Source organism: Drosophila gunungcola (genome assembly GCF_025200985.1).
Source record: "Drosophila gunungcola strain Sukarami chromosome 3L unlocalized genomic scaffold, Dgunungcola_SK_2 000005F, whole genome shotgun sequence".
NCBI classification, from domain to species: domain Eukaryota; kingdom Metazoa; phylum Arthropoda; class Insecta; order Diptera; family Drosophilidae; genus Drosophila; species Drosophila gunungcola.
In genome coordinates, this window is record NW_026453180.1 from 491,542 (window position 1) to 508,553 (window position 17,012).

The window sequence follows — 17,012 nt, forward strand, 5'->3', positions numbered from 1 at the left end:
CCGTGCTTTATATTAAACGCCCGAGAATATTGCAACAACGCCCCTCTGGAGGCCCATAACCCTTTATAAAATTGGATGAGTAATCCCCTAGGGCGCGCGCGATCGGGTTACCAGCTGCCAATTGGAATGCAAGCAAACGCACCATCGTTTACGATCATTAAAAACATATAAAATAATTTATTCTGCTTATTAATTTGTTTAATAAATATACAATATGTAAAACTGCGGGTTAGTCGCGCACAAGTCCGCACAAGTGTGGTACAAAAAGGACTTAAGAAGTGTAAACTTTAACGCTGTGTTAGAAAAACAGACAACACAGAGAACACAGGACATTGACTTGGACTTGTTTTGGGTTAAGATTGCTCTGGCGAAGGCACAACATCGTTATCATAATCGTTATCAGCGTGGTGATTGTTATTAGTCTAGAATTCCACTTCCATCAACACTTTTACACACAACGCTTACGCTTTCGATTAGGGTGCTTCGACTGACTGGGTTGATACAAATTGGAGGTAATCGTTGGACAATTTCAAGCAACTTTCGTCTTAAAATCAAGTTAATTATTGGCCTAGATCTTTACAACACAAATACCAGTACTTGGATTTATTCCAAGTTTACCTAATTCTTTTAATAGCTGTTCTGGCTGCCATAAAGTTAATTATTCTTTAGGGTAAATGCCGGCAATGAGAACACAAAAATAATTTTCAAAGAAGATACAAATTTAAGCTATTAACCAGAACGGAAAGAAGACCTTGTTAAGTTTTTAACATTGAGGAAGCTTCAACTGGTGGACAAAGTTGCTTAGCATAGTCCGCTGATTACATTTCAACCCATAAATCAACGCACCCTACTTTAGGTAAATATAGATAAAACTGCAGAGCATGCGACGAGATTTGTGCTTGGCACTCGTAAGACTCCACTCCACTCCATTCCGCCTCACTCCTCCAGATTTCGCAAACCGCTAATCCGTTTACGACCAGCCGCCCGTCAGCTTGTGGAACATCTCCTCGTTCAGCGTCTGGTTGTTCTCCTTGGAGCGCATGGACATGAATATGTAGCCACCGATGAACTCGTGCACCACCTTGCAGTCCGCCGACTGGACGGAGAAGATGATGTTCTCGTCCTGCAGCTGGATCATCATGCACTTGATGCCCCAGTTGACGTTCCAGGCCTTCATGGTGTTGTAGCGCCAGGTCTTGATGTGATCGCCGGTGCCAAGGTCCATGCGCATGATCCGGTTGTTGGCCACGCCCAGCAGCTCCTCCTTCTTGTGGCCGTCGAACTTGATGACGAACAGGGTGACGCCGAAGTCGGGCAGTGATTGCCAGGCCTGGATGTACTTCATCTTGGCCTCCATCAGTGGCAGCTGGCGCACGTTGGCGTGCGCCTCCAAAATCCTCTGCACTGCCTTGCTGGATAGTTTGCGCATCATCTTGGGCGATAGGTAGTCCATGGGCTCCACACTCCGGGGATTGACGGTGAGCGGAGCTCCCTGGGCGGGTTTCTGCATCTGGAGCAGCGAGCGAATGCTGCTCACCTCGCTGTCGTACGAGCTGTCGGCCAAAGAGCGACCCTTGGCGGCCAGGCGACAGGCAGCCATCCACTTGGCGTACTGCTCCTCGTTCTCGCATCTCACCCAGACCTCGCTGTTCGGCCCATTCCGGCCCTCTGGCGGCACCTCCAGTCGGATGGCAAACTTTCCCTGGGCGAGATTCACGTCGGGCGTCACCTCGCAGCCCCGCAAATTGATGCTGATGCTGGGTGCTCCTCGTCGCGACTCCTCCTGCGATTTGTACAGGTGCAGATGCAGATCCCTGTAGGTGAAGAAGTAGCGCTTGTATCCCTTGAGGGTGAACCGCTGCGGCTTCAGGAATTTCAGATAGTCCGACAGCTCTGGTATCCTGGTGATGTTGCCCTGATCCTTGCCACCGTCCGGACCTTCGAGCGTGATCTGCAGCTCGTTAAGAGCCGAGTCGATGTCGTCCTCGCCACCAGTCTCCTGACTGGAGGTGTCTATGCCAGAATCGATGCCTGGCGGATGCAGATCCGTCTGGTGGTTAACCTGGAACTGCAGGGCGGCGAACATGAGGGTCTCCTCCTCGGTGGCATCCAGTTCCTCGTTGAGAATGCTCCATTTCGCCTGCTCGTACAGCTGATTGATCCTCACCTGGTCGTACTTGGGGTTCAGATCGAAGAAGGTGAAGTATTTGAAGCGCAGGCAAAGGGTATCGTACTCCCTAACTCCTTGCTCCATGATGGAAAGCGACGAGTCCAACCAGCCCACATTGAGGCGCGCCTTCTCCACTCGAGACTTGGGTCGAACCAGGCGAGCTCTCACATCCGGACTGGGTGACCTGGGCGACATGGCCAGGTTCTCCTGGAGGTCACCGAAACTGGAGTTGGAATCGTAGCTGGCATAGCCCGTGGAGTTGTGCTTCCAGGTGCCCGTTGGCGAGCTGATGGGCGTGCCCGGCGCAGTGGCTGCTTTCCGGGGAGTGGTGGCATACGGTGAGACCGGAGCGCACAGCAGATTGCCATTGTGCGAGCGATCCAGACTGCCATTGCTGCCGTTGTAGGCGCCTGTGATCGGGACAAATGAGTTGGTGTCCGCCGCTGGCTGCAAATAGGCCACGCCATTCGCCTCCGCTACGGGAATCTTGCGTTGCGGCAACTTCGAGAAGTTCTTCTTGAGATGCTCCGGTTCCAGGGGTTTGCACAGCGACAGTTCCTCGGGGTAACGTATATCCAGATCCTTGCACAGACTGACAACGGCTTCAAAAGTTTTGGCCGAGAATTTGACACGGTAGTCGAGATAGCGAAGATCGGGCATCTGGATCCTCAGTGTTTTGTGCATGGGTGTGAAGTGCAGAAAGGAGTCCGACTGGACTCCGGCCTGGTCCAGAGTGGATCGTGTCCTGGTCAGCCAGACATTCTTGGCGGGCCACCATAAAGCGTGATCGGACCAATCCTTGGGCATCTCCGGATCCACCAGTTGCAGCATTACGCCGCCAATATGCTGATCGCCCTTCACCCTGAGGGTCTTCTCCACCTGCAAATCCGTGATGAGGATCCGCAGGTTCCACGTATTCTCGCCCACATGAATCATCTCGCCAAAAAAAACCGTTCGGATGCGCGGGCGTCTGTTGTGTCCAAAGGCGAAACTATAACTGCGAGTTATATCTGTGTGTATATATGGCACAATCAGAGTCTAAAATTGCCCTCAAACGATGACGTAATCCAACTTACGTTCAGCGCGCCGCCGTTTTTGCAACCAAGTTTTTTTTTTTTCGTATTCGAGGGGGCTTCCTGAGTGAGACGGGGGGGTCTGGAGAGGGGGCGGTCGTATATAGGCCCTTATCTCGCCAGATGTTTGCACGGAAACAGAAACGCCAGCGGAACCAGAAAACAACAGTTCCAACAGCAAGCCAAGTAATTCAGATCAAATTGGTTGGGGGCGGGGGGGTGTGGAGGGATCACTCGATTAATACACGCCCAAGGTTATGTTTTAATGGGTTGCTGTTGCTGTCGCTGCTTGGGATATGACGAGATGTTTTGTTTTCTCCGATCTCGCGCAATTCGCAGCGTCGCTTTTTCTCGCACGTCAACACACCGACCAACACTAATGCACGCGCTATAAAATGCGATGCAAATTTTCACAAAACAACACGTCGCGGGCGACGAAACAAAGCGAGAAACGATAGAGAGAAATAAATTTATAAATAAATCAGCACGATTTAGAGGTGGAAGCATTGAGGCCAATAGATGTCATCGATACTACTGAAATCTATCGATCTTAATCCATCTCTAACGAGTTTAGATCACGCAAATTATACTAAAATATTGGCTTATACCAAAACTAAAATTTACGTATTGGTATACGTATTCGGTACAACGAATGCAAATTAATTTGAAAATTCAAAATTTAAATTGAAGATTTCTTATGTAAATAATTAAATGAAAGTTAATTTATTAGCGCTCCCTACTAATGTGACTTTTTTATATTCTGTTATTATGTAATTTCGATTATTTATAAAATTAAGTTTAACTTTACTACATTATTTTACGCTTAAGTAGTATTGTTTTGTAACGTATCCCTTCAGGTGTTTATTTCAAAATTAATTTTTTGTACTTGTATAATAATTAAAAGTTCTGTAATGTTCTTACTTGAATTATTTTTGTAGTGAGAAAACATAGTCAATGCTATAAGTTTATTTTACTGAATTATAACTTAAATTTCTTTTTATTTTATGAGCCTGATTATTTTTATCGGTTTATTTTAAAACAGCCACTAGTTGAATAATTTGAAATATGTATACCAAATAGTAACAGTGCTAAATACCAAAACTGTTTCGATAGGGCTTTCCTTTTCGCCTGCAAGGTCACACTGGTGGCAAGTCTGTGAAACCGAAAAATAATACTATGCTGTTTTTTTATAATTCTACATCTTTTAACTAGTTAATCCTAAAGATTATCAATTAAAAGAAATATATAATATAATTAATACCTTTATAATGACAATCACACACACCTTAACAAAACAAAAAACAAAACTGGTTGACCGCCCACGCTCTCTTTCGCTCTCTCCTCTCTTCCTCTTCACACCGCATTCGTAAACAAAGACAATGAAAGCTCCAGTTGGACGGCAGAAAGGCCCCAAAGCGCCCAGATTGTTTCTCGCCGTCGAGCCGAGCGCACGTACCATCGAAAAAAACACAATTAATAATAGTATATAATAGTGCAGTATTGTGTAAAACACGCGCGTCTCTGCTGTCTCGCTCTGGCTCACACCTATACACTCTCGCGTGCTTACATCTACACTTGCATACATACCTTTGGGAGAGAGATACGAAAAATAGGTGCATGGAAAATCGGAAAATCGGAACTGAAAAAGTCTGAATTTCGTTTAATCTCAGTTAGCTTTACATTCGGTTGTCAGTTTGAAATGGAAAGTGTCGGCATAAAGTGTTCAGTTGGTGTAAACGTATAGCAAGTAAGCCGATAAAACACACCCACTAATCCACGAAAAACGGGCAAAACGGAAACATCTGGGCGCGCGAAAAAATCGATCCAGACGATGTGAATTGGCCAAAATTTCTCGTACCTCTCAGTGCAAGCAACAATTTTTGGCAAAAACAACAAGATTTCGAGCATGAAATAAACATACAAGATACAGATAAAGATAGTGCTGGTACAACGGCCAGTTACGTTTGGATATAGTAAAAATAAAAACAAAAGCGCGGCGCAACAACCCGAGATTAGTCATCCGTGCAGGAGATACGCTTTACATAGCGGCAGATACTACGAGATACAAGATACAAAATACCAGATACCAGATACAATAGGAAAACGGCAATCTTGAAGCGGCTAAAAACTTGGAAACGTTAGGACCTACATAAGTGCAACAAATTACAAAGATACTGCAATCCAACTTCAAGCGGTTGATAAATCCGAATCCAAAGGAACTTGAAAACCTGGAGGCCTACGTAATTACATACAAATTACAGCAAAAATAAGGCAACGCCTACGACACGCCAGTGATTACAATAACAACAATAACAAAAAAACATTATTTACCTAGCCAGCGTAACCTGTTGGTGTAGTTATTGTTGTATTGCATTTGCTGCTCACCTCTCGCCATCTAAAATTGGGCATTCACAAGCGGCTTAAATACGTGGTTAACCATCAACCATCAACCATCAACCATCGGCGGTATTTTATACACATATAGACGGAATCTGCAAGTGGCACACCTGTGGCCACGGGTCAGTTGAACACCAGTTGGACGACCAGTTGGAGCAACAGCAACAGCAAAAGCAACAGCATCACCATCGTAACCGCCATCACAATTACAATCACAGTCACAATCACATTCACAGACAATGTCGAGACTTACCGAGGAAATGGTGATTGCGCGGGCCAAGCAGTCCGATCTGTCCCTGATCAAAAAGCTAAATTGCTGGTAAGTACTTAGTCTAGAACACAAGAAAAAATTATTTAGAAAACCTTAAAGTCTTAAAATAAAAAAAGGATTTGTTGCAGAACTAGTTAAAATTTAAATTCAATCTTATGTACATTTATATTTAGCTTCGATTTGGTTTTTAAATTTGTTTTGATTAGTCACCACTCAAACAAAAATGTTAAATGAGTAATTGTTATTACTACAACAAGTAAATAAATTTTATGTGAATTTTATTATATTTACCACAAATTAACTAAAAAAAACGTATTTAAATTAAATGTTGTTTGAAAATATTTTTGTTTTCCTCTGTGGTTTTTCCATGTAAGCCCATATATATGAAGTTAATTTGGTTTAACTTTTAAATTTTAACTTATCATAAAATAGTAATATTAGTAGGGCTAATAATAAATGTTAAGAAAGTAATTTAATATTATTTTTAATGAACTCAATTATATGCTTTAGCCATCGTTTAATGAAATTTTTTGGAAATCCTTTAGTTTCTATATTACCATACTATGGTAAATAAATTCATATTTTTGATTCATATATTAAGGCATGCATGGCATGAACTTATTTTGAACTTATTTTGAACTTATCTCAATGTAGGAATGCAAATAAATTATTTATCAAATAATTTTATATTATTTTTATCGGCTTAATGCCATCGTGAAGAATCAATAACTTTTACCCCACTGTACATTAAATCGATTTTCGATCTAATTTCCGCCCGTGCATTGATCTATTGCTAATCGTGCCGGGGCAGGTGCAGTCAGTCGTAGTGAAAGCTTCGATCTGTATAGGTCTACGATCTGGGGTCTATGGTCTGGGGTCTAGGGGATCTGCCCACTTTGCTGCTCACTTCTACTGCGCCGGCTGCTTTCACTCGACCCAAATCCGGGGGCAATCTTCTAACCAGTTTAGAAGTGTCCACTTTGGAGCAAGTCACGATTCCCTGGGCTGGAAAAACACGCGCCCCTCCAGAGAAAAACGTTTGGAAAAGCGTGAAAAGCAGTTGAGCTACTTTTCGAGATGGGCCCCTCCCTCCCCCAACTCTTGACCCATCTGCGATAAGTGCGCGTGATGACTTTAAAGGGGGCTCCACTGTACATTTATCTTTATTAAAATACCATCCATTCTCTGTTTATTTCAGGGGCAGTGATCTCAGCGATGTGTCCATCATCAAGCGAATGCGTGGAGTGGAGGTTTTGGCTCTAAGGTAAGTCGCTAGTCGTGGAATAAATCTCATACAAGGATCATCGCGATCATCATTTCCTGACCCGTGCTCTGATTGATCCAAAGTCGTCGTCGGGTTGCCTGCCAAGAAAGCGGGAAAGATATATTTAACCGCTGAGATATTTGCTTTCAAGTGATGTCATCGCCCCATCATTAGGCAAGCTGAAATACGAGAAATACTTTGGCACGCTCAAGCGCGTAATTAATGCAAAAAGCAGCGGCAACAGCGGCCGCAGAAAACTACACAAAATATAGTAAGCTAAAAGTCGTGGGAGCTCCAAAATTGGCAATAGCAACTGGCCGAGTACTTTTCCAAGTCGCGTAGGCCATTGCGTAGGGGGCAGATACTATAGTTATGACTCGTATCTGCCAGATACTTTCGTCTGTGCCCCTCGATGAAGTACAATCTCGTACTTGTTACTTGTACTTGTTTTTGTACTCGTTGTACTTGCATGTCGCTCGATAACTTTGCATGCGCTGCTGCTGCTGCTTTTGCTGCTGATTTTTCTGCTCATTTTGCCTTAAAAGGCGACAATCATTTTGACTGCCAAGGTCGCCGAAATCGATTCGCCGCCAAACTTCACCGTCATCTGCTGGCAATATGCTGACAACTCTCGACTCTCTGACGGATTCGTTTAATTATGCATATGGCAGAGATATGGGAGGAGGTGTACACAAGAGTTTGTGGCCTTAAAAGGAGCGAACTCGGGGCGATTTGCCAATGAACTTGGGGAAAAGAACCGTGAGAATAGCTGTTCCGAACAGGAAATAAAAATGTGGGTATGGGCGAATCAGTTGTTTTCAAAGAAATTATCAGAGGAAGCAAATAAGTCTCTGAAATTATACTTAACAGGAAAAAATAATTATCGTATAGGATATATATTTATATCAAATCATAAGAAGAAATAAGGTTTGGCAAAGAATTTTTGAAGTTTTCTATTCCAAAAGGTAAATAATAATATAACAAATAGTATTAGAATTATCAAAAAGTTAAATCATAAATAGCTAATAATTCTTTGACATGGAATATAATTTAAAATCAATTAAGTTATTTGACTTGGAATATAGTTTCAAATCGAATTAAAGAAAGACATTTCTGACTTAAGCTCAGTAGGTCTATTACAAGATTTAAGAGCTCAAAATTATTTTATGTTAGATCAGAAGAGGAAAGAGGTGGTAGAAATTAATCCTATAAAAAAACATACAAAATTAAATTAAACAATTGTGAGCCAATCTTGATTAAAAGCAAAAGTGCTCCTTTTTTGGCCTCTTGTTTTTTGGTATTTTGTTTTTTGGTTCTTACTTAAAAGGCCTTGAAATAAAATGACTCACAAAAATAAAACCCATAAAATATGTGCTTTACAATTAAATATAAATGTCTAAAGAAAATGTTTATTTAAATACTAAAAGCAACGCTTTAGCATTACTTTCAATTTCTTTAAATGCAATAAAGATTTGTTGGTTTTTGTTGCTGTTGTCAAAATGATAACACAAATTCTGTCTTAAAAAATGGGGAGCAAACATCAATTAACTTGATTTAATTTAAGATGAACCACAAATGATATAAAAATAGAAGCAGGAAAAGGCGAGCTCTTCTTTTATTGGCTTTTCTAGATATATACCTCTTCGAATCCATTGTATCAGACGTTCTTAAGAGTTCTGGTCTTGTCATTTCTGTTATCAGGAAGCTATTACCGCAATCGAGACTACGCAACTGTCGTGGAGCTTTATCAGCCAATAGATAATGCCACCAGTTTTCTATATACAAAAGTGAATGAATATATTAATATGGCAAGCATGTAAGCCAGAGGGCAATAACTTCTCGTAGAGGGCTGCTCTGTTTGCATTATTTAACTTGGGCTTAACATTATACAACGAAAACCTTTTTGGTCTCAACTCGTTGGGCATTAGTTTTACGTGGGGTCCTCTCAACTTTGTTTGGGTGTTTGTTGTGCTAGGCCTGGAGTAGTGTACGCAATAAATGAGCCATAAATCAGTTTGCTTCACTATGCTTCAGGTAAAATGCGTTGGCGTAGTCTCCATTTCTTGGGTATATATTCGCCCCTTTTTACAATTCCGTTTCCTTTGCCTTATGAGTGTGCATATTGATTTGACTTGCGTGCTGTTAGCACTTTTCCTTTTTACTTCCACAACGACCTATCAATGGAATATCCACTTAGTAGTACTCAAGTGCTCGGTAACCTTGACTCTTTGGGGGAACTTTGATTATGCATATTTAAGGAAGAGAGCCACTCATTGGCACTCGATTGGCCTGATTTATTTGTCGAACTATTAATAGTGGAAGCGGGGCCACAAATTCCAGATACCAGACATTCAATGAGGCAACGCACTCGTGTGCCATTTAGCGATCTTCCTGGCTAAGTTTAGACAGTTGTTTCTGTCGTACCCGCCGCCCTGCATGGGAAAACAATGTTTCTAGTATCAACACTGGGAGAAAAACGACTGAAATGTGTCATTGAATTGGAGAATTATTGTTAGAAAAATAACACTGAAAATTTATTTACTTTATGACAATTTAAATCAGAATAGTGGCACTGTTCAGATCTTTGTTACAATACAGATTTCGTAATTCGAGAGTTGTTTATAGATAAATAGCCCTGAAGATTTTATTTACTTTGTGAAAATGTATATTATAAAAAAGGTTTAATCAGATCTTTACTATTAGACAGATTTCATTCAGCAAGTCGAAACTTAATTTGTTGTGTGCTAAATACATTTTACTGCAACTCAAAGCTTTTATATTTATTGAATGTTTTTTAATTTAAGAAGTTTAAAAATGTCTAAATTTTAAATCCCATTATTTGTCGTGTACATTTTTTTAAGTCCATTAATTTTGGTTGTTATTTCGCAGTATGTTTTCCCTCAGTGTGGCAAAATATCTTTCCTTTACTTATTCATTTAGCCAGCCGCCAATCAAGGCACGCTTTTGGCCATCGGCAATTGGCCACTTCAGACGGTAATTAGCGTTGTTAGGAGCCGAGGTGCTAGGCGGGGATTCGACCGGAACACCAGTCCAAACCTGACCTAGACGCAGACAAATGATGACAATCAGCTTTTCCCCCTGCCGAGCATCTTTAACTGTTATTTGTGGGGAATTCTGCGAAGAATCCGACGAGTTAATGACCGCACGCATCTGCCGGAGAATCTTTTGTGTTGTTTTGAGCATGATTCACGGCAGTTAGTTGTGCTGGCGCCTTTGTCGCCTTCAAGAGAAAGTTTCTTGAACCTAAAAGGTGTATGTTTTTCTGGTTTTCTGCAGTGTCAACAAGATCAGCACACTGTCGCCGTTCGAGGAATGCAACAAACTGCAGGAACTGTATCTACGCAAGAACAACATCTCGGACATCAACGAGATCGCCTATCTGCAGAACCTGCCGGCCCTCAGGTATCTCTGGCTGGAGGAAAATCCTTGCTGCGATCGAGCGGGCGCCAAGTAAGTAACTCTACAAAATATTGAAAAGAAATATACAATGAACCACTTTTACCATACTTTGAATAGCAACTAATATATCCTAATTTAAAGTGATTTTTTACTACTTAATAATGTTCTATTTATTTAAAGAAAAATTTATATTATTCATAATAATGTATATTTTATTTGTTGAGAAAAATTCTTTGTTGTTAGAAAGGTTTTACTTTGTTTATTGCAATATTCATTAGCTTTAAAACGTGATTTTGTGCACAAAAGCTTTAAACTTTAAATCTTGCTAAAAATCGAATTATTTTTTTTTTCACTTTTTAAGGGATCGTCTATAACTAAAAGCAATCTAAATGTATTCTAAAGAAGTTTTTTGATGATCATTTTATGTTTTTGGGAGTTATTTTTACCTCATAATCATTGATTTTTGTTTGGAAAAATGACAAAGCACCTTTAAATTCTATTGCTAATTTAACAAATAACACTTACCATATATGTAAATTTATCCGACTCTGTGGTTACTGTGCTAGCGAAGCCCCAAATGATCGGTCTCACCTCTGTCTAACCGCAATTGCAGCTATCGGGCGGTCGTGTTACGCGCTTTGCCCAACCTGAAGAAGCTTGACAATGTGGAGGTCACACAGGAGGAGTTGGACGACGCCCTGCGTGGAGGAGGCGGTGGCGCCGCTCCGGAGGACGAGGTGTACGAGGATGCCTACCAGCAGCAGCAGCAGACGGCACGAACGTCGCCGCAACAGATGCCGCAGCAGCAGCAGCAACAGCAGCAACACAGCTACCCGCAACACTCGCCGCCGTCGCAGCAGCAGCAACATCAACAGCAATATCACCACCAGCAACATCAGCAACCGCAGCAGCAACAGTCGCAGCAGCAGCGCCGCAGCTCCAGTCCCATGAAAGAGGTAAATGGCTCCCATTGTCTGCGATTTGTGGATTTTCCCACACCACGCCCTGGTTTTTAGCTGCTATAATCTCCCGCCTTTGTAATGAACTCTCGTAATCAACTCTCGCCCCCCGTTTTGGTCTATTTCTGTTCCCTCCCCCAAACTTAAACCCAAACCCAAACCCATTCCCATTAACTCTATATTTTGGTAACAAGCCGCCGCAGTTGGCCAGTCCGCTGGTCAACAACAGCAGCGATGGAAACATCAGCCACAGTGCCAGCGATCTCTACCACGTGCAGACGGCTCAGCCCTTAAAAGGTTCTCAGCCACCCACGCCCACCAAGGTAATGGATAGCCAGAAGGTTGGGTTGAGTTTAGAGATCACTCATCTTACAAAATTATAAATTAACCTGGCATATTCCGTATTGTTGTTCAATTGCAACCAGTATTTTCCCAGATTTTTATTTTATTTATTATAGACATATGGATGACATGCATATGCTGCGTTATTGCAATAAAATCCAGTAGTAGATTTTTATTTCTATTTAGTTTAGAATAATTACTTAACGGTATTTTTAATCATTAGTCAGAGAGAATAACCTTTACAGTTTAGTATAATTTTTTTTAAATATATTTATGTAGATGTGCTGTCCATGAAACTACTTACATTTTCCAATGTTTAATTAGCTATTTTGTTATCTATATTTTGTTCATACCCTTTTTTTGTTCCGACTAGTTAATCTATGCTTTGTTTCGCTTAGAGTTAATAGCCTTCATCACCATAAATTACAGGCTCTCAGAAGATCTGGTATCACACTTCTCCCCCCTCCTTAACAAAAATGCCCACTAATCTCGTTTCGGCCTTCCCCCAGGAACCCGTGCATCCACCATCGCCCATGTATAACACCATAACCAAAGAGCAGCGCACCTCCTACCACCAATACGATGTAAGATCCACTGCCCCTTCACCGCCAGAGAATACTAAACAACACCCTAACAGCCCCACGCATCCCACATGACAGAATTGAGCTTGTTGTCGGGCCCACTTTCGAGGGCCCTATTTTCGAGGTTCGAGGTTCGAGTTTTGAGATTCGAGAGGTTCGAAGGTGTGGGCCTGTCACACACGAATGGAAAACGGAGGAGAGGGTGGCTATTCCGGGGGGTGGAGGGACAGTCACGCGATGGCTTCGACATGTTTAAGGTTCTCCTATTTTCCCGCTGCTTGTCCAATAAGCCATTGTCTGTTTGCCGGCTTTTGTGGGTTAAGTCAGTCAGTTGACTTTGGAACCAAGTGCAGAGAAATAGATGGGAACTGGGGGACGAACAATAATTGCCAAAGAGGCCCAAAACAAAAGTCTAAAATGAACCATATAAAATGGGTCATTACGTATTCATACACGGCAGGAAAATGGTTAACATGTTTGCTAGGAATAATCAGAAAATATATTAACTGATTCAAATATTTTCCATTACTACAAAATATTATAGTCCGAGCATTTTAACATAACTTAATTTACCTGATTTTACCATTAAAATATTTCATTAAATGGTAAAATGAATGATAAAGTCAATTGGGTTGACTTTCTATTGTTAGAAAAATAATTCTATTGCTTTTATTTTTGCATACCATTTTTTCATGTGTATTTTCCATAAAGAAATCATTACCTTATTTTACTACAAAAATATTTCATTAAATGGTGAGAACATTTTAGTGGAAACGTTATTACCTTAATTTACTATTCAAATATTCAATTAAATGGTGGCAACATTTTAATGAAATCAATGTGGTTTGAATTTATTTGGTTAAAAAAGGATTTTCTTTAGCTTTTGTATAGATGACCATTTTTTCAAGTGTATTATTCTTTTCTAATTGTATTTTAAGTGGCAGTATTTTCTGTGTGTCTAGAGAAAGGGTTAGTCCCTCCGAAAACCACTGAACCAGTGTGAAATTGCCCCCTACTCTCCGAATGGCTTGCTGAGCAATTTGTCATGTGTGGATTGCCCTGGGGAACGTGTGTGGGGTGATATCAACTCGTGTCTAACGTTTCTAATCTGCTGCCTTTCTCACCAACCATGCACCGCTCCCAAAAAAAAAAAAAAAACCCAACTAAAATGCAAACCGCACAACTAACGAAATCACTACCAAACCACCGGACTCGACGAGCAGCGCTCGCCGGGATCCGACCAGGAGAGTAGTCCGCAGACCTACAGGGAGGTGCGGCCCACGCCGCTCCCGCCCAGCATTTCCGCGCACTCGATGAAGGTAAGCCCGGCCATCCGGTGTGGAGGCGAAAGCGTGGATCGCTGGGTCTGGATGAGGGTCTGGATGAGGGTGAAGCTATCTAATTGTGGTATTCCCGCACAGGAATACTACCAGTCGGACCGGCCCGCCTACCCGGCGCACTACCGCCACAGCCAGACGGACCTCACCGAGTGGGAGGAGCACCAGCAGGCGCCTCAGGTGCACCACAATCCCTACGGTAGCCAGATGCAGTTGCACCACCAGCAGCGGCGCAGCGCGGGACCGGAGACGACCGCCTACCGGAACGGCAGTGCCCGGGAGAACGGAGGCGAATGGGATCCGGAGGACAGGCCCAGGTCGAGGTGAGGTCATCGCTCGGGGGTCAGCGGTCAGAGGTCAGCGGTGCCAATTAGCATATCGTGGTTTCCGTTTATTTTATCATGGGCAAACAGTGTGTGACATGTCACAGATATCCAGGCAGTGTTCGTGTTTACTTTAAATGTTTACTTCGTTTACTTTTCAATGGGTTACACGCGCTTTGTGGCAGGAATTTTAAACAAATACCATGGATTTATATTTAATCGTTAACATATATTGTTATGTAAATTGCATCAGCAAAAGGGACAGATGTTGATTTATTTATATTTTAAAGAACTTTTATAGCCTGGTTTTTTGAATATTATTTCTTTAGAGCACTGTTTAAATGAAGAGCATTTGAAGCATTTAATTTATATATAATTGTTTATAGATTTTGTTGGGTAAAATGCATTAGCATTGTATTTAAGTTAATATATTGCTTTTACAGCATTGATTTTTATTAATATCTTTTTTAAAGCTAACAAAACGCTTTAACCAATTTTATTTTCCGTAATTTTCAAGAATTTATACAGCCTTGAATTTAAATTATCATTTTTTTAAAGCCTATATTAAATTAACAAATAGTATTTTGTAAATTACATCAACAAAAGGGCTTTAAGTTTATTTAATTGCTTTTATTTTTAATAAACATTATATTGTTAGGAGATATTGTTGACTAAAATGCATACAAAAAGGTTTCTAATTTATTTAATTATTATTAATTACCAATGTTATTGGGCAAACAATTTAAGTGTTGCTTACAAACGGAATTTGTTTTATTAAGGATATCGTTAAAATTAAACCATTATTTGCAAGTTGATAAGCAAAAATCGATTAGCACTTAGTATCTAAGTGTCTTAATTAAATGGTTTAATACTTCAAACTAATTAACGTATTTCTTTTGCAGGCGACCCGAGGGTCGTTATAGTGACTCGACCACGACTCTGTCGGCCTCCGTGATGAATCACTACTCGGGCTACCATCGCAGGCCCGTTAATAGGGTGAGTGTATATGGGATGTGACACACCGTCGATAAGCTCGATCGATAACTGAATCATATCCTTTCTTCGCAGAACTCAAATCTGCTGTCCGCCACTCTATGCTTGGTAAAGAGTTGGATTACGCCAGTCTGGAGGTGCTGGAACACGCTGTGCGATGTCGCATCGATGAGATGGCGGGCGAATGATGAAGACGGCTCTCTAATCGCATGTCGATTAGCTAATCCAACACACAAATGACCAGAGAAAAACACTTAAAAGACAAGCAGCCAAAGCTGCAGATCAGAGGAGATCAGAGGAGACAAGGAAAAAACTGATATTATACTAACGTCTTAAGCAACAAACAAAAACAAATCAGATACTTAACGAGGATAACGATTCATACTTGCCAATTGTAAACTGTCATAGTGTAACTAGCAACATTTTGTAAGCATTTTTGTCACGTAACGAACTTTGCTAACGGAATCAGAAAAAGAAAAAGAAACAGAAACAGAAACGTAGGAGATAATCGCTGGATGGATGGAAGTTGATTTATTAACTAACGCTTAGATTGATTTCCGCCTATTGATCCCAGATCCCGTTCAGTTGATCCCCGTTCGAGCACAGACCACAAAAAACTAGCCTTCTTTTGTACTTAACTCGCGAAGATCGAAACTAATGAACTAATGACGCCCAAGGCGCCAAGCACAATGTATCTTCCTTGTTTTTCTTTGTAAGACTAGTTGAAATTTACACCCATGACTTTGTTAAGTAATTGTACACGAAAGCAATTAACGCTAAACCCTAATTTTAATACACTTACCTATAATGCAATGAACACGTCCAGTTTATGTTTGCCGTTCTCTATTTAACGATTACGTTGGAAACTACTTTGCGAAAAATAAACAAATTAACAGTAGCTAGAAGTTGGATATGTTTTTGTTTGAAGCGGAAATCTGTTTGATTTAGCTGTTTTCAATATTCAGGAACACATCTTGAATACTTTAGGGTCTATGACAATAGTGTATTAGTTTAAAATTTAATTGAGCAGCCAGAGGTTGTCTCATATTTTAGCAAGTTTTAATTAAAAATGTTTTTTTTTTTTCAAGGCCCATGTCATTTAGAAATCATGTGTTTTATTACGAAACTGAAAACAGTTCTTCACTAGCCTTTTACTCTAACAAATCTCATATTTTATTAATTTTCAATAATATTCATTTTTGTTGTGTCATATATATTCCTGTAGAATTTAATTGATCATCTGAGGTCAAATGTTAAAGCAATATTTAATACTCAGGCACCAATTTTCAATATTTTAAGGGCTATGATTATCGAGTTTGCTCATATATTGAATGTATTGCCAATCAGAAATCAAGATTTTCAATTCGAAGCTCTTAAAAAAAGTTAAAAATTTTAATTAATTTAACCACCCAGAAGAGTAGTCATAAAAGTTCTTTATTAGAACCTTAAAACTAATTACTGGCTTAGGTGCTGATCGATCCATTCCTGGAACATGGCCACATTTGTATGGGTTGCCGGGACGTTTTCCGCACCACAACCGATACCTCAGTTGACAATGCCGGCCTGTTGGATGCGAGCCGGGTACTTCGCCATGGAACAGAACTGGGCAAATCCTCCATCGCCGATGCAGGCATCCTTGTCCACTTCACCGCCGGCGCAGATGAGACTAGAGTGCAGCTCGAGTAAAGTATTGTATATACCACACAAAGTACATATATGTATCAAAACAAAAATTTAACATTTAAGTTTGGACGCCATTTAACAAATGTTAAATCGGTATAAACTAATTGAGTTTTAAAAAACACATTACTCGAACGATTTGAAAAATCTGCCGAATAAAAATAAATAAATACTTTTACGTCAATTTAGCGCGGTTTAATTT

The 17,012-nt window shown here is 40.9% G+C and overlaps 2 protein-coding genes across 2 annotated transcripts; one reads left to right on the plus strand and one right to left on the minus strand.

Moving 5' to 3' along the window:
- Window positions 1-147: 147 nt before the first annotated feature.
- On the minus strand, window positions 148-3,762 carry LOC128259562 (unc-112-related protein). The gene is made up of 2 exons (XM_052992034.1): window positions 3,247-3,762; window positions 148-3,180 (listed from the first exon to the last, which is right to left on the minus strand). Exon 2 carries the CDS (start codon window positions 3,104-3,106, stop codon window positions 971-973), a length of 2,136 nt encoding a protein of 711 aa, XP_052847994.1. The 5' UTR covers window positions 3,107-3,180; window positions 3,247-3,762; the 3' UTR covers window positions 148-970.
- Window positions 3,763-4,545: 783 nt separating this feature from the next.
- Window positions 4,546-16,035, plus strand: LOC128259209 (adenylate cyclase, terminal-differentiation specific). The gene is given in 11 exon segments (XM_052991457.1): window positions 4,546-5,959; window positions 7,110-7,175; window positions 10,473-10,646; window positions 11,209-11,551; window positions 11,749-11,877; window positions 12,406-12,480; window positions 13,701-13,796; window positions 13,899-14,137; window positions 15,040-15,133; window positions 15,206-15,236; window positions 15,239-16,035. Coding segments are annotated over 11 exon segments (1,407 nt in total). The 5' UTR covers window positions 4,546-5,879; the 3' UTR covers window positions 15,319-16,035.
- Window positions 16,036-17,012: the final 977 nt, after the last annotated feature.